At 35.9% G+C, this 27,089-nt stretch overlaps 1 protein-coding gene across 1 annotated transcript; it reads right to left on the reverse strand.

Moving 5' to 3' along the window:
• Window positions 1-27,024, reverse strand: SERINC1 (serine incorporator 1). Its single transcript, NM_001257550.1, is given in 10 exon segments — window positions 1-947; window positions 2,345-2,575; window positions 2,692-2,836; window positions 7,279-7,369; window positions 7,503-7,672; window positions 9,355-9,492; window positions 9,747-9,826; window positions 12,055-12,224; window positions 14,065-14,226; window positions 26,912-27,024. Coding segments are annotated over 10 exon segments (1,362 nt in total). The 5' UTR covers window positions 26,951-27,024; the 3' UTR covers window positions 1-811.
• Between the last annotated feature and the right edge of the window lie 65 nt (window positions 27,025-27,089).

The following is a 27,089-nucleotide window of genomic DNA, read 5'->3' on the forward strand; positions in this document are numbered from 1 at the left end:
CTCAGCCTCCCAAAGTGCTGAGATTACAAGGGTGAGCTAACATGCTGGCCCAAAGCTAACTTTCAAAGCTAATTTCAAACACTTCCTTCTAACCCATGATTATCCTTTTCAAAACCTTGTCTAAATCCTTCAGAGTTCCAAACATCTCCACTGAACCCATACCTCATAAGTTTAAAACAACCAACAGTTCACTTTGTTGGCAAAGGCCATCTCTACCCACGTAAGATTATTTACTCATTATTCAATTAAGTACCCAAACCTCCATCCATAACCTACACTATTGTCCACTGAACACTCCCTACCTGTGTAAGTCCCATATCAAGGGTAAAATCTCCTAAGATTTTTCAGACAATTGGCATTTAAGTGACTTGTGTATAAATTTTAAAATAAGCCATGTTCTTTGCAGTATCCTACCAGGCAACACATCAAATATTTCAAAAGGCAGCCATACATTTGCTTTAATGCTTCCTTAAACAGCTTAAGGTCTAACATAATTTTAAAATAGTCAAGCAATTTTGTTTTTACTCTTCATTTCACAAGTATAGAGCAGAGAATAAGCCCAATAATGTCCACTTTTACTAACTCATCACCATATTCATAAAACTTTCCCTCGGCAATTCATTCTACTTCACATATCAATGCACTTGGCAAGAAAATAACAAATAAAATGACAAGCAGTAAAATCTAATTCATGCCAGAACACTGGAGAAGTTACATGGGAAGCACAAACATACACAACTTTACAAAAGTTGGGAATACTGTTTTCAAATAAGCAATAATCAAAGTGGGACTTTCATGCTAGAAGTCCCACTCAGTCAAAATCACGATTTGTAAGAACAAGTGGTGCCACGAGTGTCCAAACATACAGCACGATGCCAATCCAACTGGAAGAGATTTTCACCCAGACAGCTGTCCACTGACTTTTCATCTCACGAGAGGGTTCATACCTAAAATTTCAGGGAAAATTATTAAAAAGGGGCAAGTGGGTTGAATTATCAGCCATCAAGCTACGAAGCTTCATTAATTCAGAAGTGTTCTTTGTATACAGTTTGTGATTTCAGATATATCATTGCTGCATCTAATCTGCTCCCTTTCTTTCCACACTGCTAGTGTGAAGGTAAAAATCTGTTATTTCCTTTAATGGAGTAAAGTACACAGGCCTCTGAAATAGTTATTTTGCATAATCTCTGAAGCACTTTATGCATGTCTGCCATGTTATTAGAAGAGAAACTGAATGTGACCTCTGGATAAATGAGATGTCACTATTACATAAGATTGTTCAAAGTGTATATGGAACTCCTCACCTGATTTCCACCCCGCCCCCCGCCCCTGCCTTCTCAGAATTAAGAGACTGGTATGACTCAGAGACATCTCCTTAAAAACAGAAAGAATTAAGAGACTGGAAAGGAAAGTATATCTCAAGTTTAACTGATTTTTGAGTTAATGAAATACACCAGAATCCTTCTGGTATAAAGCCTTAATATCTACTGTTATCTGACAGCCAAGGATCTGAATTAAGAACCAGCTGGATCCTTATAGCTGAAAATGCAACAGTGTAGGAATTTTAAAAAACATTTATTATTTTCAATAATAAAAATCAGTAAAGGCTGTACTCAAAGAAATACAACAAAGAATAATCTTTTTCCTCCATCTTTTGCTGATACTGAAGGCCTTCTTACAAATTGTTTATGAATATTATGCATTAAAAAGGTATTAAAAACAAAACTTCCCCAACCACATAGTTCAATCTGAATCTTTGACCAAATCGTTCAGTAGTCATTTGGACAAAACCAGAACTTTCAAAAATGAAAACACTACAAATCACTACCTTCCTCTTAAAAGAGAAAGATTTATGGATTAAGTTTGAAGTGATAAAAAAGAAAAAGCATAAATTGTAGCTTGTAAGAATTCTAAGAATCTATCTATGTTAATGAATTCATACTTAAATTTAAAAATTTTCAGAGCTTTTAGTAACAGTTCAAACAAAACAGAAAAAAGGATGTATCCTTTACTTCACTATGTTTACAGGATTGAAAAAAATCAACGTTATGTTAGATCCCCTATCAACATGGATTTTGTAAAAAAAAAAAAAAAAGTATTAGTTTCATGAAAATTTTTATTTTAACCTCTCCAAGATTTGGAACTATTTCAATGTTTCAGTTACTGTTAAAGCAAGGAAGTAAAGATTGCATTTCTCATGCTAATCTCACTATTCATTTAGCTGTACATTTTGAAATATTATCAGAGGATAAAAAGTCCTTCATATCACATCATGGTTTCACAAGAGAATCATAAAAACGCCATCAGAATTCACACATCCAGAGTTTTCATGAAATATAAATACCTGTACCAGTTGGTAAGGGTCATCATGATATAAAGTGAAGCCAGGAAAAGCATGAAGTGAAAGAAGGAATAACTGTAAGTGACACCATCCCTTTCATTATCTACAGCTCGGTGAACATCGTCACCATCCTCCAGTGATCCATCACTTCTAGCTCCACCATCTTCTATTAATGTAGATTCATCGCTTGTTAAAGTCAGTTTATTAACCTGACTATTGTTTGAAGTACGGATGCTGTATGAAAGAGAGTTTAGGAGGAGAGAGAGAAAAGAATATTTTTAAAAGAAATGATTCATAAATAAACAGCTAGACTTCTTGTTTAAAGAAAAAAATTCCATAGTTTTTCCTACCTGGAATAAAATACACACAACAAAAAGAGGATTAGTCCTATAATTCCTTGAGCATGCCACCACTGGACTGATTGCCCTTCCTTTGGGACAGTGCTTGTTGTATTGTAGCCAATTATGCTTAGTAGACTTGGGTTGCAATTTGTTTCTGTAACATAAAGTCAAATTAAAATGTTAGAATATATTAAAAAAATGTTTTTCAGAGCAAACAAAAGTTATGTTTAACTCTCTATACCCCTGCAAACTGAAAAACAACTGCTGGAAAAGGCATCAGTATAACAAAAATAACTGAAGACACCTTGCACTTATGAAGAAGACCTCTGAAGTGTTACAATTCTGATTTTATAGAAGTACCTGGAAAAGTTAAATCATTTAATTTTCAACAACATGTCAGAGCTGAGAGAGAATTACCTCTACCGTCAGGAATATAGATGACCTTTCCAAGGTTAGTATAATTCTAGTAGATTTAGAAAGAAAATTCAGAGACTATAAACCACAATACACTGGCTTTTCTATCATATGTTGAGATTATGAAATGGACTTTATGAAGCTTATCCATTTGATACAGCACATTGTTAAAAAAGCAAGATGGCTTACACAAAAACCAGTTATAAGGACTCCAGCAAATGCCTCGGGGGAATTACCCAATAAGGTGTAACAACCTACTGCTTGCTTACTCCGTTTTATTCTTTTATAAAGAAGAAAGTAGGCCAGGCGCGGTGGCTCATGCCTGTAATCCCAGCACTTTGGGAGGCCGAGGCGGGCGGATCACAAGGTCAAGAGATCGAGATCATCCTGGCCAACATGGTGAAACCTCTTTTCTACTAAAAATACAAAAATTATCTGAGTGTAGTGGCGTGCACCTGTAGTCCCAGCTACTCGGGAGGCTGGGGCAGAATGACTCGAACCCGGGAGGCGGAGGTTGCAGTGAGCCGAAATCACGCCACTGCATTCCAGCCTCCTGACGACAGAACAAGACTCTGTCTCGAAATAAAATAAAATAAAATAAAATAAAATAAAATAAAATAAAATAAAATATAAAAGAAAGTATGATTGGTGAAATATTCACTACAGTATCTAAAATACGTATTTTTCTCCCACAAAGCCAGATCTGTCAAACTCCATCTTACTAATGAAAATGACTCTTATCTTAAAGCCAATTAAGTAAGGCTATTTCCTTCTCTAAAGCAAATTACTAGTAATTTTTTTCTAACCACTTACTTGGAAAAAAAAATAGAAATCTTTCTGTAATACATCAAAACAAAAAACAAAAAAAAAATCTTGGTCTCCAAGTTATAAAGTACCCATGATAAAATACCTTCAGTTTGTAAACTCAGTGAGAGTCATGTAACATCAGATAAATTTTTTAGGAAAAGAGATCATTTTCTTTCTTTTAATAGGTAATAATTTTTGTCTATTCTAATTTGTCTCCTTTCAACATATTCTATTCTAATGGTATGCAATATAACTAGTCTATAATAAGATGCATTACAAAGCCCAATTATCAAATTCAATTGTAAGGTAGTCACAGGCTAGAAGAGTAATTTAATAATGTGAAAAAATTACACTGTTCACAATTGAACAAGAGGAATTTGAAGAGCTTATCTTTCTATATACAACGATCATACGCTCTATGCAAATTAGATACCTTCCTTATAATTTCAACCAGTTTCTTACAGACATACCTTGTTTTATTGTGCTTTCCTTTTTTTTTTTTTTTTTTTTTTTTAGCATTTCACAGATACTGTTCTTTTTACAAATTGAAGGTTTGTGGCAACTCTGCATTAAACAAGTCTATTGGTTCCATTTTTTCTAACAGTATGTACTCACTTCGTGTCTGTTTCACATTTTGCTAATTCTCATAATATTTCACAATTCTTCATTATTGTTAATTAATCTGTTATGGTGATCTCTCTACAGTGACCTATTATGTTACTGTTGTAATTTCTTTGGGGCACCACAAATCACACTCATATAAGATGGTGAAATAACAAACATTCTGTGTGTTCTGACTGTTCCACCAACCAGCCATTTCCTTGTCTCTATCCCTCTCCTCCAGCCTATTTCAAGACACAACCATATGGAAATTAGGCCAATTAACAACCCTGCAATGGCCTCTAACTGTTCAAGTTTTCTCACTTAAAATCAAAAGCTAGAAATGATTAAGCTTAGTAAGGAAATCATGCCAAAAGCTGAGATAGGTCAAAAGCTAGGCCTTCTGTGCCAGTTAGCTGAGTTGCAAATGCAAAGAAAAGAAAGAGTTCTTGAAGGATATTAAAAGTGCCACTCCAGTGAACATGAACACACAAATGATAGATAAGAAAGCAAAGCAGTCTTATTGCTGATATGGAGGAGAAAGTTTTAGTGACCTGGATAGAAGATCAAACTAGCAGAGCATTCCCTTAAGCCAAAGCCTAATGCAGAGCAAGGCCCTATCTCTCGCTTCAAGTTTATTAAGGCTGAGAGAGATAATGAAGCAGAAGAAAAGTTTCAAACTAGATGGGGTAGGTTCTTGAGGTTTAAGGAAAGAAACTGTCTCCATAACATAAAAGTATAAGGTGAACCTAAGTGCTGATGCAGAAGCTACAGCAAGTCATCCTGAAAATCTAGCCAACAAAATTAATCAAAGTAGCTACACTGGCCAGGCGTGGTGGCTCACGCCTGTAATCTCAGCACTTTGGGAGGCTGAGGCGGGTGGATCAACTGAGGTCAGGAGTTCGAGACCAGCCTGGCTAACATGGTGAAACCCATCTCTACTAAAAATACAAAATTAGCTGGGTGTGGTGGCGCAGTCTGTAATCCCAGCTACTCAGGAGGCTGAGGCAGGAGAATGGCTTAACCAGGAGGCAGAAGTTGCAGCAAGTGGGGATCTCACCATTGTACTCCAGCCTGGGCAACAAGAGTGAAATTCCATCTCAAAAAAATAAAAATAAGAAAAGAGAAAGCAGCTACACCAAACAACAGATTTTCAAAAAAGACAAAACAGATTTCTACTAGAAGAAGATATAATCTAGGACTTTCATAGCTATAGAGAAGTCAGTCAATGCCTGGCTTCAAAGCTTAAAAGGATAGGCTGACTCTCTTGTTGGGGGCTAATGCAGAGAGTGATTTTAAGAGAAAGCCAATGTTTATTTACCATTCCAAAAGTCCTAGGGCCCTTAAGAATTCTACTAAGTCTATTCAGCCTCTCTATGAATAGAAAAAAGGCTAGATGACAGCACATCTGTTGAAAATATGGTTTATGGAATATTTTAAGCTCATTGTTGGGACTTACTGCTAAAAGAAAGATCCTTTCAAAACATTACTACTCACTGACAATGCACCTGGGTCACCCAAAAGCTCTGACAGAGATGTACAGGGAGGTTAATATTTTCATGTCTGCTAATACAGTATTTATTCTGCAGCCCATGGAAAAAAGGAGTAATTTGAACATTTAAATCTTATTATTTAAGAAATGTATTTTGTAAGGCTATAGCTGCCATAGAGTAATTCCTCTGATGGATCTGGGTGGGCAAAGTAAACTGAAAACCTTCTGGAAAAGATTCACCATTCTAGATGCTATTAAGAACATTCATGATTCATGGGAAAATGTCAAAATATCAACATTAACAGGAGTTTGAAAGAAGCTGATTCTAACCCTCATGGATGACTTGAGGATTTCAAGATTTTAGTGGAGGAAGTAGCTACAGATATGGTAGAGAGAGCAAGAGAACTAATCAGTGGAACCTGAAGATGTGACTGAATTGCTGCAGTTTCATTATCAAACCTGAATGATGAGGATTTGCTTCTTATGGATGAACAAAGTAGTTTTTTGAGATGGAATCTACTCCTGATGAAGATGCTATGAATATTATTGAAATGACAATAAAGGAGTTAGAATTTACATAAACTTAGTTAATAAAGCAGCAGCAGGTTTAAGAGGATTGACTCCAATTTGGAAGGAAACTCTACTCTGGGTCAAATGCCATCAAACAGCATCATATGCTACAGAGAAATATTTTGTGAAAGGAAAAGTCCATCAATGGGCAAACTTCATTGTTGTCTTAGTTTAAAGATACAAAAACTGCCACCCCAACCTGCAGCAACCAACACCCTGTTCGGTCAGCAGCCATCAACATTGAGGCAAGACCTCCTACCAGCAAAAAGATTACAACTCGATGAAGGCTCAGATGACTGTCAGCATTTTTTGGAAATAAAGTACTTTCAAATTAAGGAATGTACATTGTTTTTCTAGATATAATGCTATGGCACACTTAACAAACTACAGTGTAAAATAAACAAAAGTTTTATATGCATTGGGAAACCAAAAAATTCTTGACTTGCTTTACTGTGATGTTTGTTGTATTGTGGTGCTCTGAAAATGAACTCACAATTTCTCTTAGGTATACATATAACCTTCTTATAATTTTGTTAGTGATGGAAGAAACTAAGGGAAGAAATAGTAATACATCAAAGATGAAAACTTTTCATACTTTATTCCTCTGGGAGCCTAATTTTTAAGTAATTTAATCTCACCAAAAGACAATTTCTGGAAAAACAACAACAACAACTGCAGAACCTTTAGAAACACATAATATAAACAAAACACACCTGGTTCATTGGTCATAGCCGACCATGTCAAATACATTGTGTAGACTGTAATCACTGAAGACTGTAATAAACCAGATCTTGGTTGTGATTCCTACAAAAAAAAAATAATAATACATACATGTATATATTAAGCAACACAGGTAAATATTCTAGACATCATTCTAGATTTTTGAAAACTTAAAAAGGTACAAGCTTCATAAAAGCTAATGCTTTAAAGGGCATACTTGGATTTTTGGCAGTATAGACATTACAGAAGCACCAACGCAGAGGAGCATGTTGACACTGATGAACGCCTTGTTTTCTGAACAACTGGCTGGATGAGTGTAGTAGACAAAGAACAGGACGATAGCAACTAAAGACAGCAGATAATTCAGAGCTGTAGCTGATAACAAGGCTGTGAAAGAAATATAATTGGATAATTAGCTTTTTATCAGAAATATTAGCAATTAGAAATGGGACCTGTTTTATAAACAATCTGTCATTTTGTCAAAAAATATATTTTAAGCAACTAACATTGTCAGCATTATAAAGGCTTATAAAAGCAGGAAAGAAAATTAATTCCGACCTTTATTGCTTAAGAATTCTAGTTTTTACACATATCTCACTATTACACATTTGCAAGGATGGCAAGTTAGTAAGAAACTAATATGATTTATTAGTAATATCTATATTAGAGTTTATAAACTATGTTTACATGTTAGCCATTATTTTCAAAATAAAGAAAAATAACTATAAGAGGAATATTACTTAAGATTCTTAAAAAACCATTATCACTCAGTTGTAAACAAGGGCATTAAGAAAATTGTTTTCATTCTTAATGTTAAGCCCTCATAACAATGATGCTTTTCCTCATGAACTAAAATCTTAAAAGATACATATTATGCAAAGGTAAGTCATTATTATTTAATAAGTCAACCTATGCTTTTTCTATGTAAATTTCAACATACACAAGTTGTTTAGCCTTTATGCTAATATGTGCTTAATATACAAGTATTTATGTAGATTTGCCTCACTGACAGGGGATCCATCCAACAAATATTTATTGAATGCCTGCGTTCCAGGCCCTGGGGATACAGCAGGGAACAAAAGAGACAGAAACCCTTGCATTAGATTTTGCATTTAGAGAACAAGGTATTCAATGTAAGTGAAATTTCCAAATGACTAAAGCTTGTTTCTTTGAGCACCAAATTATTTTAACTTGAACCACTGAGATCAACCACCACAAATTAGTTGTGTGAGAAGAATATTAGGCCAGCAGAAACGGATTTGGTTTGCACTCCAATTTAAAATTTTTTTTAGCTGAAACTCAGGTCATTTAGAATGAAAATCCAGATTTATGACTTCTTTTGAAAAACATTAGAAAAATCAAGCAATACTGAGTTCACATTCCCACAAGGCAACTAATAAATGGAGCTGAGCAGTAGCAATGCACTTTAGATGGGGCATTCATACTCTCGAACTCATTGTAGTCCCTACTATTTGGACAAAGCTTATGCACTTAAACTTTGTCTTCCTGTTCGCTCATTTTTGTTACCTGGTTTGGTCCTGTAAGCATCTGAATTGTGATATCTGTTTTCAAGTATAACCCCAAAGAACTCGACCTCATCATTAAAAATAACCATTAATTACATCACTATAGGAATTCCTTTAGTTGTTACTGATGCACATAAAAGCATCCTTTGTACTTATATAAAACGTCCAAGTTGCTTTTTATATTTTTATTTGCTGCTGTTTATGAATTGTATCACTGTGTGTTTATCTATTCCTAGCAATCCTCTTCCCTTTAATATTTTACCTTTAACCCATTGTAGGCTAGAAAATTAGACTATAAAGTGCACATGCTTTGTATTCAGGTTCTTTTGGATCCTTTCCCGGTTCTTGGGTTATGTTCCCAGTTAACCTGCTAAAAGATCTAATCACCAAGTTGCTGATACAATGTGGTATTTTGAGTTTAAATTAAATACCTCTTCGTAGGAAATTAGACCATAAAAATCCTAAGTGATTTACCTGGTCTACATATCTATTCTTGACTTCAAAGTTCAACTATACTGAAGTTGTTTTGCGACAAAAGCTTACCTGCATACCAACATCTCGAGTTCCCTTCTTCCATTTTTTCAACCCATGATTCATTCCATGAATGTGCAAAATCAATAAGTAAGACTAACTGTATGAGGATGAAACAAAAGGCACCTGCCATGCCTACATAAAACCACACTGAAAGGGAAAAAAAAGCATACATAAGTGGTTGGTTAGTTTGATTTTTATCAATTCCTTTAAAAAGCACAGTACACAAAAAGGAAAATAAAATTTTATATGAACATCTTGATTTTGCCAACTGGGAAAACACACACACACACACATATATACACCCAAAAAGACGAACAATTAGAGTTATAGTTCCAGGTAACAATTATTTCAGATTCCTTTATAAAATATCAACGTCAAACAACTTAAAAAGGATTTCTTACCGGTTGTAAAAGTTCCTTCTGGAATGAAGAATGCCCCAATAATAATTGCAATTGCTGCAGCAAATTTAAAGAACCAAAATCTAAAACAAAAAGAACCATAATTTTTATTAATAAACATTCATTCATCAAATAATTTCATATATGAAATCATTAAACTGCATCTTAACAAACAGCTACTCTTTATGTGAATGGTCTACTTCTTTCTGAGGATATTATGATGATCTGGAGTGTAGCCATATTTGTAACTACAAAACAAGGTAATCATCATATTTAGATAACTTAGTTTGGAGAGAGAGTGAAATTAACCATTACCATGAACCCAAGCTTATATTATAGATCTTTCCAATTGGAAAGAACAAAGCAAAAAAAAAAAAAATCTGATAAGAAAGGCAAGTCAAAATGTGAAAGGAATGGATTAAAGCCCAGACCGCGCTAGAGGAAGCATCAGAGCAAATGGCTGGAAAAGACAGGGAAATGATAAGACATTTCAGGGACTACTGGACACTGGTTCTGAGTTGACATTGATTCCAGGGTACCCAAAACATCACTGTGGTCCCCCAGTTAAAGCAGGCGTTTATGGAGATCACTGGGTCACTCCACCAGGAAAAAAACACCTGCTGAGTTGCTTGCTGAAGGCAAAGGGAATAAAGAATGGGTAGCAGAAGGCAATCATCAATACCAGCTACGACCACATGTCCAGCTGCAGAAATGAGGGCTGTAATTGTCATAAGTACTTCCTCGTTTTGTCAAAAACATGTTCATGCATGCATATACTCGTACTAAGAAAATATTTTCATTTCCTTTCTCCTTTATCATGTGACATAAGATTTACTGACTTCACATCAGCATTTAAGTATTGTTAACTATGTAATAGTATTTGGGTTGGGGACTGGTGTGTTTTCAGTTGACCTTATTTTTGTCTTCATTTGCAGATTATGTATGGTCTCAGGAGGTGTATTCGGGTTCAAGTTGACGATGGGTAGACTTCTGATAGTTAATATTGAGTGTCAACTTGAATTCAAGGATGCAAAGTACTGACTTGTGATGGTTAATACTGAGTGTCAACTTTATTGGATTGAAGGATGCAAAGTACTGATGCTGGATGTGTCTGTGAGGGTGTTGCCAAAGGAGATTAACATTTGAGTCAGTGGGCTGGGGAAGGCAGACCCACCCTTAATCTGGGTGGGCACCATCTAATCAGCTGCCAGCAGGGCTAGAATATAAAGCAGGCAAAAAAGAAGTGAGGACTAGACTGGCCTAGCCTCCCAGCCTACATCTTTCTCCCATGCTGGATGCTCCCTGTCTTTGAACATCAGGCTCCAAGTTCTTCAGTTTTGGGACTCGGACTGGCTCTCCTTTCTCCTCAGCTTGCAGACGGCCTATTGTGGGACCTTGAGATCATGTAAATTAATACTTAATAAACTCCGCTTTGTATATATATCTATCTATCCTATTAGTTCTGTCCCTCTAGAGAAACCTAATACACTTGATTATCAGAAAAGACAACAATTATATAAACTGCTTTTAAGACCATTTTGAGAAAGATGTATTTCTCACTAATTCATTATGAAAAAATGAGAATGTTAGTTCCATTTCACAGGCTTATTCACATAAGTGGGATAATATATCAAAGTATAAGGTGAACTGTATAAATGAATAGTTTTTATAAACACATGATAAATGCCTCCATCTAAAACTCTAATAATTTAACAAAATAATCAATGACTAAAGGAACACAATAAAAGATAATCAACCTGTCACATATTTTCTCATTAATATTTATATTCTACTTGTTTATTCCTTTTGTCTTTGGTAGCACATGTTACTAGATAAGCAACAGCAGATATTAAAACAGTTAAATAAGGGTACCAGAGGTAGTGCTCTATATGAAGGAAGATGATAAATAAACCCTGAAGTTTCTTTCTGGGTTGTCTAATACAACCAACCTAGAAAAATCTGCTCTCTGGGTCTAGGGAACTGAGAGTTCCATGCAAGTGGATTGGTCCACCAAAAGTTAAGAGGAGGAGGAGAAATAGCTATTCCCTTAGTAGTCACAAATATAACACAGTCTCTTTTTTAGGATGAAAATATAAAACACTGTGGATCAGAGGTTATTATAGCTATTATTTAATATCCAAAGTCTGACATTCTCCAGTAAAAACAAGATTTTCTCACCCTGTCATTCACGAATAAAGTAATTCTGCAAATTGTATAAGTTTATTTTACCTTAAGGTTTCCTTAGATAAACTGGCAATTACCAATGAGAAGCTACCCAGGCTTTTATATTGAAGCTTATTTGAAAACTTACCCATTGTGCACTGCAGCTCTAGGATCACTGCTACTCTTCACTTTGATCATTAGTAAAGAGAGAAGAAGATAGAACATAGCCAAACCAAAGCACAAACGATATACAGCTTTATAGCCAACCAAAATATTACAAGGGACAACACCTTTCTCATTCTCACAAAATCCAGGAATCTAGAAAAACAAAAGGGTTTGATCCATCATTTTTTCATTAAGTAAAAGTAAAAATTACATGTAATCAAATAGTTTAAGTAAACATTTAGAAAACTGGAATTTGCTTTACAATTTATGATGAATATGTACTCAAGATGAGTCTGATACATTTTAATCACATCCAGTGGGGAAAAAAGAGTTAAATCCCCATCTGAGCAAATCATAAACTATAATACCAACTCTATGCTGGATGGTTATTTTGAGTTACAGATTTATCCTACATTTTAAAAACTTGCATTCTACTTGAATAGCATGATATACTTGTTTTGGTAGTGTAAGTGCTATTTCTGAGACTACTGTTCAAAACTATTAATACATCTATTATTCATATATGTAAGAATAAATTATTTCCTCCCACTCCTTCCAGTCCCAGCACTCTAAAAAGAACTGCTTTTTCAGCACACTAGTCATGTACTAGTTTTCAAATCCAAAGGCTACTGCTTAATCACATTCCTTAATCCCATTTTTATATAGACACTATCCCTGTCATTCTTAAAACTTTCTTCCTAGAACCTGTACTTTTTTTTTTTTTTTTCTGTTATCCCTTCCCTCCCAGTTTTTCCTTTCTCCACTAACTCCCTTAAGTAAGAGATTCTGGCAAAGTTCTAGCTCTGCTCACTCTGAATGATCTTCAGCATATGATGCCATGGTTTCAACATTCAATTTCTATCCTCAAGGCAGTCTCTAGCCGCTGTGATTTCTTTTAAATTCCTTCATGTTTTCTACTTGCTGCTGTATATTATTATGGACTTCATGTTTGTGTCTACCCAAAATTAAATGCTAAAAGCCTAACCCTCAATGGGAGGATAGTGGGAGATGGGGTCTTTAGGTGGTAATTAAATCATGAGGGTAGAGCCCTCAGGATGGGATTAATGCCCTTATAAAAACAGATAGAAGAGAGCTGCTGCTTTCTCTCAACAATGTAAGATGACCGTGTGTAAACCAGGAATAAGACCCTCACCAGAACTTGACCATAGTGGCCCCTTGATCTCGGACTTTCAGCCTCCAAAACTGATAAATAAATTTTTGTTGTCTTAAGCCACCCAGCCTATGATACTCTTGTTATAGCAGCCTGAACTAAGACATATATATATATATAAATATACACACATACATGATACAATACCACCAAGTCAACATGTTAGAAGCTAAATTTATTACATGTTCCCCATCTCCTTCCACAACCTGACTCTCTCTAAAAATTTTTCTTTCTGGGTTAATAGCAACACTTTTCTCCCAGTTTTCTAGGATCAGAACCTGGTTGTTATTTATGATTCCATCACTGCCAATATTTCAATGCCAGGTTCAGTCAATTTTACATCCAGAAAATCTTACTTCAGGTCCTCTATTCTCTTCTTGATTATACCACTGCAACAGCCTCCATATTTAACTGCTTGACTTTTATACTTTATTAATTGTAAGATTAATCTTCCTAAAGTACAGATACTTTGCTCAAAAAGCTCTTTTATACTCATTATGCTTTCTATTTTTCAATCTCTGTATATGAAAGTTCTAACCATTCTTAGAATATCCTTTTTTCCATCACCCACTGAGATTCTGACACCTGATTAAAATTATACTTCTGTGTATTACCACAGTACATTTCCTGTACCACCATCAAAGAACTTAACAAGCTAACGTATATTATCTTTGTTTTTCCTAAAAGATTATAAACTACAACTAGGATTACATACTGTCATATTCTATATTAATCTGTTTACAATATCCCTGAGTCAGTTTTATTCATATACATATATACCCTATAGCCTCAGTTAATCAATAAATAAGAAATGAGACTAACCTTATTCAGTTGTTCTTCCATTCCTGGTATCAACATTACACAAGCTACACATACTCCAACAAGTAAGAAAAGTGCATAGATCAGTCTAGTTACAGTGGAGTTGTTTCCACTAGGACAGCATCGGCATAGCAAACACGGGGCACTTCCACACAAACATGGTATCTGGGAAAAAGAATATTATTAAAAATATTATTAAAAGCCAGTAAATCAGTAGATCTTAAAATGATACAATGAAAATTGACATTCTATCCAAAAAAGAAAAAAGACTCAAAGTAATTACATCAAGGGACATAAGGTATTTGGTTCATATAAATTATCTATATACCACAAAACTTAGCAACTTCTAAGAAGGAGTAAAGACAAAAAAGCCCTTGGACTCTATGACAGGTAAAATGAACAAATCAGCTAAAACAAAAAGGGGGAAAAAATCATCAGTAGTAACCAAAGTTTAAATAAGAAAAGAAATGGAATATACATGAGTAGCACAGCTGCTAAACCCACCACCTCCAGCGCCTGCCCTTTAGCCCCCAGATACTAGACTGAAGAATACACAAAATTCTGAGGATTCTCAAATACATCCAGGGAGGAAAAAAAAAAGTGAATTGATATGTTTTCCTTCTTTTGACCTGGTGATAGTGATAATGAAAACTACAACTAGAGTGAGCCAAAAAGGATAATAATACAACTGGGGCTAGCTAACTTTCTCCAGTGACCACCACACTAAACTAGCAGCATGCTCCCAAGGGAACAGAGACCACCACACTAAACTAGCAGCATGCTCCCAAGGGAACAGAATATCTTCCTGTCCAGGAGAGAGCAACACTGGTACAGAGTATTTACGAGTATCTAAGAAAGCCACAGAGTAAATATTCTCATAATACCATAACCTGGGCTGAGATGTCAGACTTCTAGAAGGTGGAAGAACCAGATCTTCCAGGCCTAGAATTACAACTCTAGGGGAAAACAGTCTTAGATACCAGCTAGAGCACTACACCAACCAATATAAGGTAAGAATAAAGCTGCTTTATATTAAACGTCCACAAAACAGAAATAAATGTCATGGCAACTATGTAAATATACTTTAGCAAAAATTAAACATAAACATCTCCCCTCAGAAAAAGGAATGAAGAAAATATAAGGCATATGAAGAATTCAGTCTGAAATAAATATAATCCAGTAAGGAAATTCTCTACCAGTATTTCATTTGAGCTATAAAAAAATAACAAAAATATTTTTTTTTAAAAAAAGGAGACCTTAAAAATGAAATAAGAACAGAACACAATGGAAAGTGGGAATCAAAGGGCTAAAGAAATGAGAAGGGGAAAAACAGACTTAACTAATAACTATCAAGAAACAAAACAGACATAGGTAAAAATAAAATTACTGATGAAAAAAGGCTTGGGATAATCACTATAAATTCAGGTCAAGATGGAGAAACCATGACCCGACTCATCCTCTTGACTTAAACAATGGAAAACACAAGTTTTTCAGACAATGAACAACGGGCAATGTCAAGCAGTAATTTCTAAGAGGAGACAATGTGAGCCCTATGACTGGCCCTTATTTTACCAATTGATCGATTGACAGTCTCCTTCTGTCGCCTAGGCTTGGAGTGCAGTAGTGCGATCTCCGGTCACTGCAACCTTCCCCGCCCCCACCCCGGGTTCATGGGATTCTCCTGCCTCAGCCTCCTGAGTAGCTGGGATTGCAGGCGTACACCACCACACCCAGCTAATTTTTGTATTTTTAGTAGAGACGGGGTTTCACCATGTTGGCCAGGCTGGTCTCAAACTTCTGACCTCAGGTGATCGCCTACCTTGGCCTCCCAAAGTGCTGGGATTGCAGGCGTGGCCCACCTTGACCGGCCCTTATTTCTGCCTGGGGAGAACGTCCACTGCAGGGAGGGTCTGGGAATTTTACCACCCAGAGGTGAAAAACTTTGTAATCCATGAGGCATTGGGTAGAGATATCAGAAGGCAATTAATACTGGAAAAAAATCAGCCATCAAACTGAAGGCTGCACTAGTTGCACTTAACGAAACCTAAAGGCAAATAAAAAGATCACACTGTCTCTAAGTAAAATCACCCAAGTCAAAGATAAAAGCCCAATAATATATCTATATTTTTTAATAAAAGTATATCCAGCACTGATCAAGGAAAAATTTACACTGGACAGCTAACAAAAAATTAGCAGGCAGGCAAAAAACAGAAAAATACAACCTATAATGAGGATCAATCAGTCAATATCAACCTGGAAATGATACAGATAACTGAGATCATTTATAAATAGGGCACTGTAGTATTCTTGTAAGTGTATTATTTCACATGCTCAAGGAGGTAGAGGAAAACTTGATCATGTTACGGACAGACATGCAAGATAATTTAAAATTAAGACCCATATCGTACTTCTCCAGATGATAAAATAAGCCCCCTAAATATCGACAAGACAGAAGAAAAGATTAATAATGAACCTAAAGACATAAGAAACTAAATGATCCAAAATGAAAAAGAAATAAAAATAAGAAGATCGGAATGTCGTGAGACAACTTTAAATAGCCTAATATAAGTGAAATTAGAGATGAACTTCAATTGGAGAGAAGTGAACTGGAGAGAACAGATACAAGGGTGCTTTTGAGGAAGTAACTGCCAAAATTTTTCCAATTTTATGAAAACTATTAATTCACAGATCCAGGAAACTCAACAAAGCCCTAGCAAAATAAACATGAAAACCACACCAAGTCACATCATAATCAAATTACTTTAAAAAAGTAATAATCAGAAAAATCTTAAAAGTAGGCAGAAAAATAAAATGTACATTATAAACTGAGGAACAAAGAAATAAATCACACTTCTAGTAAGAAACGGTTCAAGCCTAAAATTAGTACTGAAAGAAAAAATATATAAACAGAATTTTGTACTCAGTGAAAGTATCTTCCAAAAATTAAGGCGAAATAAAGACCATTTTCAGGAATAGAAAAGACAAAATAATCCAAACAAGCAGACTTAAACTGCCAGAGATGTTGAAGGAAATCCTCCAAGAAAGAAAATTATACCAGACAGAAATTTGGATTTGCATACAAAAGAAGAAAAGAAACAGTAAATAGATACATTCTTCTTATTTAAAAAAATGGGCCAGAATTACTGAGACTAAATCCAAAGACATCATAAGAAAATAATAGACAAATATCCCTCATAAACATAAAAACTTCTTAATGATATTTTAGCAAGTCAAAAACAACAATATGAAAGTATATAAAAAGGGTAACATATTGTGACCAGGTAGAGTTTAGCCTGGAAAAGCAAGGTTGGTTCCACTTTTAAAAATCAACCAATGAACTCGACCGTAAAAACAGACTAAAGAAAAAACATGGTCATCTCAATAGATATAGAAAAACCATTTGACAAAATTAAATACCGATTCATGATATAAACTGTCAACAAGGAACAGAAGATAACATCCTTAATTTGATAAATGGCATTTACAAATATCTATAGCTCTCATCCATAATTGATGATGGAAGTCTGAATGCTTTCCCCGTAAGATATCAAACAAGTTGTATTGGTCCCAGCCAATACAACGAGGTAAGAAAAAAACTAAAACATAAAAATTGGAATGGAAGACACGAAACTGCCCCCTTCACATGTAGCACAACTGTCTACATAGAAAATCCCAAAGAGGGCCATGAACCATGGCTCACACCCGTAATCCCAGCAATTTGGGAAGCTGAGGCAGGAGGACCATTTGAGCCTAGGAGTTCAAGGATATAGTAAGCTATGATAGTGCCACTGCACTTGAGTCTGGATGATAACAAAATAAAACAAACAAAAAACAACAACAACAAAAATACCCCACAAAGAACCTACAAAAATGCAACTACAACTAACTCTTCAAGGTCACATGATTAAAAAGTCAATATACACAAATCAATCATGTTTCTACATATTAGTAACAACTGAAAACAAAAAGAAAATAGTTATAAATCTAACAAAACATAGAAAAGATCTCAAATAATGAAAACTACAAAACATTGATGAAAGAAATCAAAGACCTAAATGAATGGCAAAATATAGAGTTCATGGATTGGAAGACAATTATTTTCAAGATATCAGGTCTTTCCAAACTTATCTATAGATTCAGTCTAATTCCAATCACAATCCCAATATCAGATTTACAGAAATAAACTAGCTGAAAAGGCAAAAACACTAGAATAGCTCAAACAAGTCTGAAAAAAGAGCAAAGTTAAAAGACACACTACCTGATTTCAAGACTAGCATTAAAGTGACAGTAATTAGAGTGATACAGGGAAAAGGGTGGACACAGTAAGCAGAACACAATGAAGTTCAGAAATAGACTGATGCAAATATGATCAAAGGATTTTTGACAAAGATACCAAAGCAATTCACTATGGAAAGGATAATCTTTTTAATAAATGGTGCTGAAATAACTGGATATTCATACATTTTTTTAAAAGTTAACCTTAAGCCATAATCAAACCATATACGAAAATTAAGATTTCCTGGATACCATATAAAAAAAGGACTCACAATAGAAAAACAAATGAATTGGGCTTCATTAAAATTAAGAACTTTTGCTCTTTAAAACACACTGCTGAGAATGAAAAAGCAAGCCATAAACTTGAAAATATTTGCAAGTGAGGTATGTGATAAATCATTGGCATCCAGAATATAAAAGGAACTCTAAAAACTCAGTAATAAGAAAACATACAACTCAATTAAAAAATGGGCAAAAATATTTAAACAGATACTTTAATCAAAGGCATATAGACAGCAAATAAGCAAAGAAAAAGTGCTCAATATCATTATTAGGGAAACGTACATTAAAATCAGAGATACTACTACCTGCATATTAGAACGGCTAAAAGGAAATAAACTGATACCAACTACTGACAAGAATGCAGAGTGACTAGAACTCTCTTACTTTGGTGGTGAGAATGAAAAATGGTACAACCATTTTGGAAACCAGTTTGTTTCTTTTTAAGTCAAACATGCACTTACTGTATGAATAAGCAAATCCACACTCAGATATTTATTCAAGTGAAATAAGACCTTATAATCACACACAAAAAAACCTTTATGGGAATGCTTATAGCTACTTTATTTGTAATCATCAAAACCTAGAAAGGCTCCTCAAACGGTGAATGGATAAATTGTGGTATATCCAAACAAAAACAATACTAACAATAAAAACATATGGAGAATGAAACTCAGATGAATTATGTGCTAAGTAATAAGAAGCCAGACTCAAAAACTATATATTGTAGGATTCCATTAATATGACACTCTAGAAAGGCAAAATCCTAAAGACAGAAAATAGGGGTTGCCAAGGACAGGACAGTGCAATTTTTTAGGATGATCAATGTTCCAAAATGGTTACATGACTAGATGCACTTGTCAAAACTCATGGAACTGTATATTACAAAGAGTAAATTCTACTGTATATAAATTATACTTTAACTAAAAAAAGTCCTTAAAATAGAGAATACCCTAAATAAATGAATTAAAGGATATTCACAGATCTAATATAAGAAAAATTCCTTAGATGGAAAAATAATCTGTAAATCAAAAGAGCACACTACTTTTTGAGAAGAGGAAAAAAAGTGATAAAAGATTTAAACTCAGACTTATCTGGTTATTTAATTTCTAAAATAAAGAAAAACTCTTCAGCTACTCAGGCAGAAGAAACAAATCACCTATGCATGTGCAGAGTTGTTTTGGGAGGGTGTGGAAACCAGGCTGATATGAGACTGAATACAATACAGAAATAACTACAAAGTTCTGAAGGAAATTCGTATACTATATGTCTCTCAAGAATTTAGCAGACACTTTCAAAAACCAAAGATTCCGGCACCCATAAATCCTTTTTGAAAAATCTACTGATGACAAAATGTGGTCAATTAGGAGATGACATTAAAATAAAAAATTAGAGCAAAGCAATGGTAAGCCAAGGACTGGTAGAGAGCTTTGCATCCACTTAAGTTTAGAGCACTGGTTCTCAAACTGTAACAACTACCAGAATTACCTGGAGGGCTTATTAAAACATAGAATGTCCCCAGTCAACGTCTCTACGGTACAACATAATAGCGACATAAAAATGATAGTACAAAGTGTTTCTGGTTAAAGATGGCAGACTGAATATATTAATTTACCTATGTTCCCTGTAGAAATCCCAATCAAATAAAAAATAAAGATTTGGGTTTTTTTTTTTTCTTTAAAAAATAAGTAATAAAATAAAAAAGTCAAAAAGAACTAGGAGAACAAATCTGGAAAGTAGAAAGTACAAGGTAGTAACAGCCTTAACAGAGAAAGCTGAATTCTAAGTTATCAAAGGAAAAAGTTAACAAGCAACACAATTCATTCGGTGGAATACCCAAATAGTTCAGGAACTGGTGGCACCAGGAGTCTCTGTAAGCAGTACTAAGGGTAGAGTAAAAATAGATAATTGGTTGAATGTCTTTTCAAAGAGTAGTTAAGACTCCCAGATTTCATTCCATTTCTTGCACTAACCAACTGAAAAGGATAAAACATGAGGTTTGACAGGGGAACACCAAGAAGAGTTGACAAAAGGGGTTTCGTACTAAAAACATAAAATTAAATCAAATTTTATGTACTGAATGTGAAGAACCTCATCATTCTTTCCCTCACTTGCCTTCCACAATGAAAGTATATTCCTCAGGTTAGAGACTGGAAGTGTACCCTGGATCTATCAATAGCCCTAGATAAATATCTGCATCAGGCTTCCACAATAAACTGGTTCAGCCAGATCACTTCACTGTAGTCACAGCTGACAAGTCCTACACCAAGCTCTTGAGTGTCCCACTCCTAAATATGAACAAATAGCTACTGACCACTGAATACTGAGGAAAACACTAAGATCAATGAAAGTGGGTGGAGTGGATAGGAGAAACTTGAAAAGAAATTATATTCAAACATAAAAGCATAAAAAAATCTAATATTTCTAATATACTTACAAAGTATATTAATTATATAGTATAGCGTACATCGTAAAGATAAAAATAAAGATATTTTTAAAAAGGGAGAAAGACTGCTTCCATGAAACAAACACAGGATGCTACAAAAATGGAACAGAGGCCAGGAATGGTGGCTCACATCTGTAATCCCAGCACTTTGGGAGGCTGAGCCTGACAGATCACTTGAGGTCAGGAGTTCAAGACCAGCCTGGCCAACATGGTGAAACAGTCTCTACTAAAAATACAAAAATTACCCAGGCATGGTGGTGCATGCCTGTAGTCCCAGTTACTCAGAAGGCTGAGGCTTAAGAATTGCTTGGATTTGGGAGGTAGAAGTTTCAGTGAGCCAAGATCACGCCACTACGCTCCATTCTGGGTGACAAAGCAAGACTTCGTGAAACAGAGAACAAAACAAACCTCTGGTAATTAAAAATGTTATAGCAGAGGTTTTTGTTGTTGTTTTTTGAGACAGTCTCACTCTGTTGCCCAGGCTGGAGTGCAGCCTTTACTAAAGTGCAGTGACATGATTACAGCTCACTGCAGCCTCAATCTCCCTGGGTTTAGGTGATCCCCCCACCTCAGCCTCCACAAAAGCTGGGATCACAGATGTGCTGGGTGTAGCTGGGACCACAAGCACACACCCCCACGCCTGGCTAATTTTTTTGTATTTTTTGTAGAGACAGGGTTTTGCCATGTTGCCAAGGCTGGTCTCCAACTCCTGAGCTCAACTGATCTGCCTACCTTGGCCTCCCAAAGTGCTAAGATTATAGGCGTGAGCACACCGCCCCTAGAGCAGAGGTTTAAAAATTCAACAGAAGTCCAGTCAGTCAATAAAAAAACTTAAAAAACAAAATTCAATGGAAGTTCTGAAAACAATCAAGGAAATTTCTCAGAAAGCAGTGCAAAAAGCCAATGAGATGGAAAGCAGAAAGGAAGAAACGTCGAGTTTCAGTCCAGGAAGCACATGATCTGAATAACAGAAAAACAATGTAAAAAATACAGGTGAGAAAATTAAATAACTCAAGAAATGTAATTAACTGGTGGAGAAGAGAAGGATGGAGAGGTCATACAGAAAAAGGTTCTAAAATGACTTCAGAATACCCAGCAACAACACTGCAAGTCTACAAAGGAGCATCACAATTCTGAGGGAAAATGACTTCCAATATAGAATTCTATGACCAAAGTGTGCCTCCTATGTGCTTCTGTCAAGGAGCACTACACCAAAACATGGTCATCAACCACAAGAAAACAAGCAATGAAGAAAAAAAGGGTTTCAACCTAAGAGAGAGGAAACATACATCCTCATTTGAGGATAAAGTGAGATCCAGGATGAAAACAGTGACTACAGACTACAGCAGGTCAGATGATTCTGGGAGAGATAACCTCCAAGGTTCGATCAATCATGACATGTATCTGAGAGATGCATACAGCTGGGGAAAAGTCTGAGGTCAAATAATTTAAACACACTGAAAATAGGCTGGGCACGGTGGTTCACACCTATAATCCCAGCACTTTGGGAGGCCAAGGCAGGTGGATCACTTGAGGCCAGGAGTTATGAGACCAGCCTGGCCAATATGGCAAAATCCCATCTCTACTAAAATACAAAAATTAGCTGGGTGTGGTGGCATATGCCTGTAATCCCAGCTACTCAGAAGGCTAAGGCAAGTGAATCCCTTGAACCCGGAAGGCCAAAGTCGCAGTGAGCTTGCACCACTGCACTCCAGCCTAGGCAACGGAGCAAGATTCTGTCAAAAAAAGAAAAGAAAAGAAAGTAAACCAATGAACACAAAATTTTGTGCATGAAAGGAAAAGTCTTTGTATATTTGTTACAAGGCTGACCTATGAAGAGCATTACACAAATAAAGAACTAATATTTAAGTGCTTACTATAGGCTTTACAGATATAAACTTATATAAATAGTCACAATAATGTTCATTTACCATAATTATTTAGTATTATGGAAAGCTATGGGGACATCAATGAGTGTATGTGATTTTGGTGGGGGTAGGGATGAGGGCCAGTTGAAATCAAGGGATGATTGCTAAATCTTCATCTTCCATAGTTAGAAGACAGTGTCTAAAACAAACAAATAAAATCAAGAATACACTATATGTATGTTAATTAGAAATGTGGCAATAAATACCAAAAGAAATACTGTCTCCAAAGGGTGGAAATGGGAGTGGTACTATTTTTCTTAAGCACACAGAGAAATATGTACATACAGAATTATGAATTAAAAAATTTGAAAATCATACAATTAATTAACCCTGGGAACTAGGGGAATGGGTGAATATTGATTTATTCCACTTTTCAGAGAAGTGAATCTAAAATTAAAATGTCCTTAAAAATTTACTCCAACTTCAATGTTTTATACAATGTTTTTCTTAAACTTAAAACAGGCTTTCTTAACCATGGTATTATTGATATTTTGGGCTGAATAATTATTTGTTGTTGGGGGCTATCCTATACATTGTAGATTTAGCAGCATCCCTGTCCTCTACCAACTAACTAGATGCTAGTGGCACCCCTCACCCTAGGTTGTGACAATGAAAAATGTCTACAGATATTGCCAAATGCCCACTGGGGAGCCAAACTGTGTCCAGTTGAGAATCACTGCTATAGAAACATCTCCTTAGAAGAATCTTTTTAGGAAACTCTTTTGACAAATGTTAAGATTCAAGAATTACTTTTTTTCTTTTGTTAAATTCAAGAAAAATTAATTTCAATGCTTTGCTTAAAAATGTCTAAAATGTTGCCATTCCTAAGAATGTACTTTTGTCTATTCATCCACCCACGTGTATACAAATACACAATGCACCCATGCATTGTGAGAGAAGGAAGATTTTGAGGGGACATTTTTATTTAACTTCTACTCTGCATTGCTTGACCATTCATAGCAACTATAAATTATTTCTATAAAACAAGTCACTGTATTAACAAAAATTTAGGAGAGGTTGGCAAAAAATACGCACTTAGTAATCACTAGTTCTTAACGACTTAACTACCTTAAATATCTTGATAGGTATTGTATATAAGGTTCAGTCATTCAAAAAAAAATCAATTCTGTCTACTCACTAATATCAATGTTGAGACTGGGATGGGGAAAAGCATGTAAGTAGGTATTAGTGATTGGTAATATTGTAGTTATAGGATTAGTTGGTATGATGTTTATAATGTTTGAAGTAATTACCAATCGAAAAAAGAAACAACCATGCATGAATAAAAAATTATACTGCCATGAACCAAGGATTATAATCAATCTAATTCTAGGCCTCTTCTTAGCTGCAAACAAAAAGTGAACAATTTAACACTCCAATTTCTGCTCAGTGCTATTACACATAATTTATCTCTTTTTAGTTTAGCCATTTTCTACAATTATTTTACTAATAAGGAAAAATCTTACTAAATTTGATTAAGCCTGCAGAAACTTGTACTAACAACGAATGAGGCTGGTTTGTTTTTAATTCTGGCTTACCTGATCTAATTTAATGATTTGAATCTTACTTTTTTTTTTTTTGGTCTGTTTTTTGTTTTGTTTCGTTTTGGACACAGTGTCTCACTCTGTCGCCCAGGCTGCAGAGAAGTGGCGCCATCTTGGCTCACTGCAGCCTGTGCCTCCTGGGCTTAAGCGATTCTCCTGCCTCAGCCACCCGAGTAGCTGGGATTACAGTTGTGCGCCACCACAACCGGCTAATTTTTGGTTTTTTTGTTTTGTTTTGTTTTGTTTTCTGAGACGGAGTCTTGCTCTGTTGCCCAGGCTAGAGTGCAGTGGCATGATCTCGGCTCACTGCAACCTCTGTCTCCCGGTGCAAGCAATTCTCCTGCCTCAGCCTCCCGAGTAGCTGGGACTACAGGCATGTGCCACCACGCCCAGCTAATTTTTTTTGTATTTTTAGTAGAGATGGGGTTTCACTATATTGACCAGACTAGTTTCCAACTCCGGACATCAAGTGATCCATCCACCTCATCCTCCCAAAGTGCTGGGATTTCAGACGTGAGCCACCGCGGCAGGCCCTGAATGTTACTTTGGAAAAGTTGAATAAATTTTAATTTCATCAAAACCTCTAAGTAAATGAGCACATTAACTGTTAAGAATGTGGAAGAGATGGTTCCCTTCAATGACTATCGGCCTGCACTAAAATCAAACAATTAATGAATAGAGACAGAGGCACAAGAAGAAAAGGGAAAAAGATTACTGAAACTGCAAACAATAAAATAAATTCCAAACCGGGCACAGTAGCACCTGCCTGTAGTCCCAGCTACCTGGGAGGCTGAGGTACTAAGACTTGAGCCCAGGAGTTCCAAGCTGCAGTTCACTACGACTATCCCCTGCACTTCAGCCCGGCCAACACACTGAGACCCCCCGTCTCTAAAAAACTGCCTCACTGCTACCTTTTTAATTTACTTCGCTATTAACACAGAAACTAAAAGGTAGTGTCAATTTTATCACGGACATTCTTCTAATCAATAAAGGTGGCGATCTATATTGTAAAACGGAAAACATGTATCTCATCTTTTAAATCTCTATTATATACAAAAAAAACTACAGCATGCCTACTTCATAAGTGGGCAAGATACGACATTACAAATTAAACTGCGTAACATCTTCCAATAAAAACCGATGAAAACAATCTTACATGATAATCAATTACCAGCTTTCAAAACTGTTTATTACACTAAATATGCCTTTGTATGAAAGTCAATAAACTCTCTAATATCTTAAGAGAAAATATTCCAGGTTTCCGTGCAAGAAGAAATATCATGTAATCAAGAGAACAGACTGGCTGGAGTAATAATCTCCACATCATTATTTGATTAAAATTCAACATTTTTAGTTCAAGACATATGAAAACCTTTTTGAAAAGAGTATATATAACGGAATTATTTGGGAAGTCAGAAAAGCAATTGTTAGAAACAGAATTAAGAAATTCCAGACTAAAGAAAAGTGATTTGAATCCAAATACCTCGCCTAAAATTACAAATATCTTTTATTAACTGCACTGCCAATGTTTTGCCTACTATTTTGGAGGGGGCAGAGATTATTTTAAATAAACTGAAATAAATTTATGCCACATGGACCAAAGTCTTGCCACTATACTGAAAATAGTTTTACTCTAACAATCCTTTAATGAAAATGTAATGTACAGCGAATTAAGCATGAAATTTCAGATGACACACGCATGCCTTGTGCCTAATGGCAATTTGGTCTTTAGGCACAAAACATGTGCGTGTCATCTGAAATTTCAATTTTAAGCTGAAATTTGAAATTGACACTTCAAACAGTCATGACAGAGCTATGACTACTTGTTTCAAAAACAGTATTACTAAATTAACATTACTGCCAGGCGGTCCCAAATGACGACAAGCACTTTTTAATCATAATCTGCGCCACAGAACAAAGAGGGCGACATGAATCCATGAACGACAGTGCGGCAGTCTGAGGTCGCCGGGAAAGAGAAGACAACAGAGTGGGTACCCCACAGAAGGAAAGGAGCAAAGACCTTTGTAGAGATGGCTTAGGCAGATACAAACAAAACCATGAAAAGGGGCCTGAAAGAATGGGAGACAGCGCTCACCAAGCAGGGGTGGGGGAGGGGTACTATTCTAGTTCTCTTCCTCAATTTGGGTCATCTTCCCATCGCCACTACACCTTACGGCCAGTGATCAGTTCTTCGCAAGACCCAAAGCTCTGAAGCGAACTCTGAGTGACGAGAGGAGACGAGAAGAAAACGGGGACAGAGAGGGCACTCCCTGTTGGGTGGGGCACCACATTCCCGCCGGGCTCACCCAACCCCGGCTCGGGTCGCCTTCTCTTTAGTCTCTCCCACTAGCACCCAGAGGCCGCAAAAAGCACCTTACCCAGCTCGCCATGGAGCACAGCCCCAGGACGCTCCCCATCTCCACAACGTCACCAGAGCAGCGGATACAGACAAGATGGAGACAGCGCCTTTCTCGCCTTTCCGAGATTATTTACTATTTGCGAGACACTTCCGGCACAGAGCTCAACCCGCCCCTCAGCCTCGCGTCACTTCCTTCC

Source organism: Macaca mulatta, chromosome 4, assembly GCF_049350105.2.
Source record: "Macaca mulatta isolate MMU2019108-1 chromosome 4, T2T-MMU8v2.0, whole genome shotgun sequence".
NCBI lineage: Eukaryota > Metazoa > Chordata > Mammalia > Primates > Cercopithecidae > Macaca > Macaca mulatta.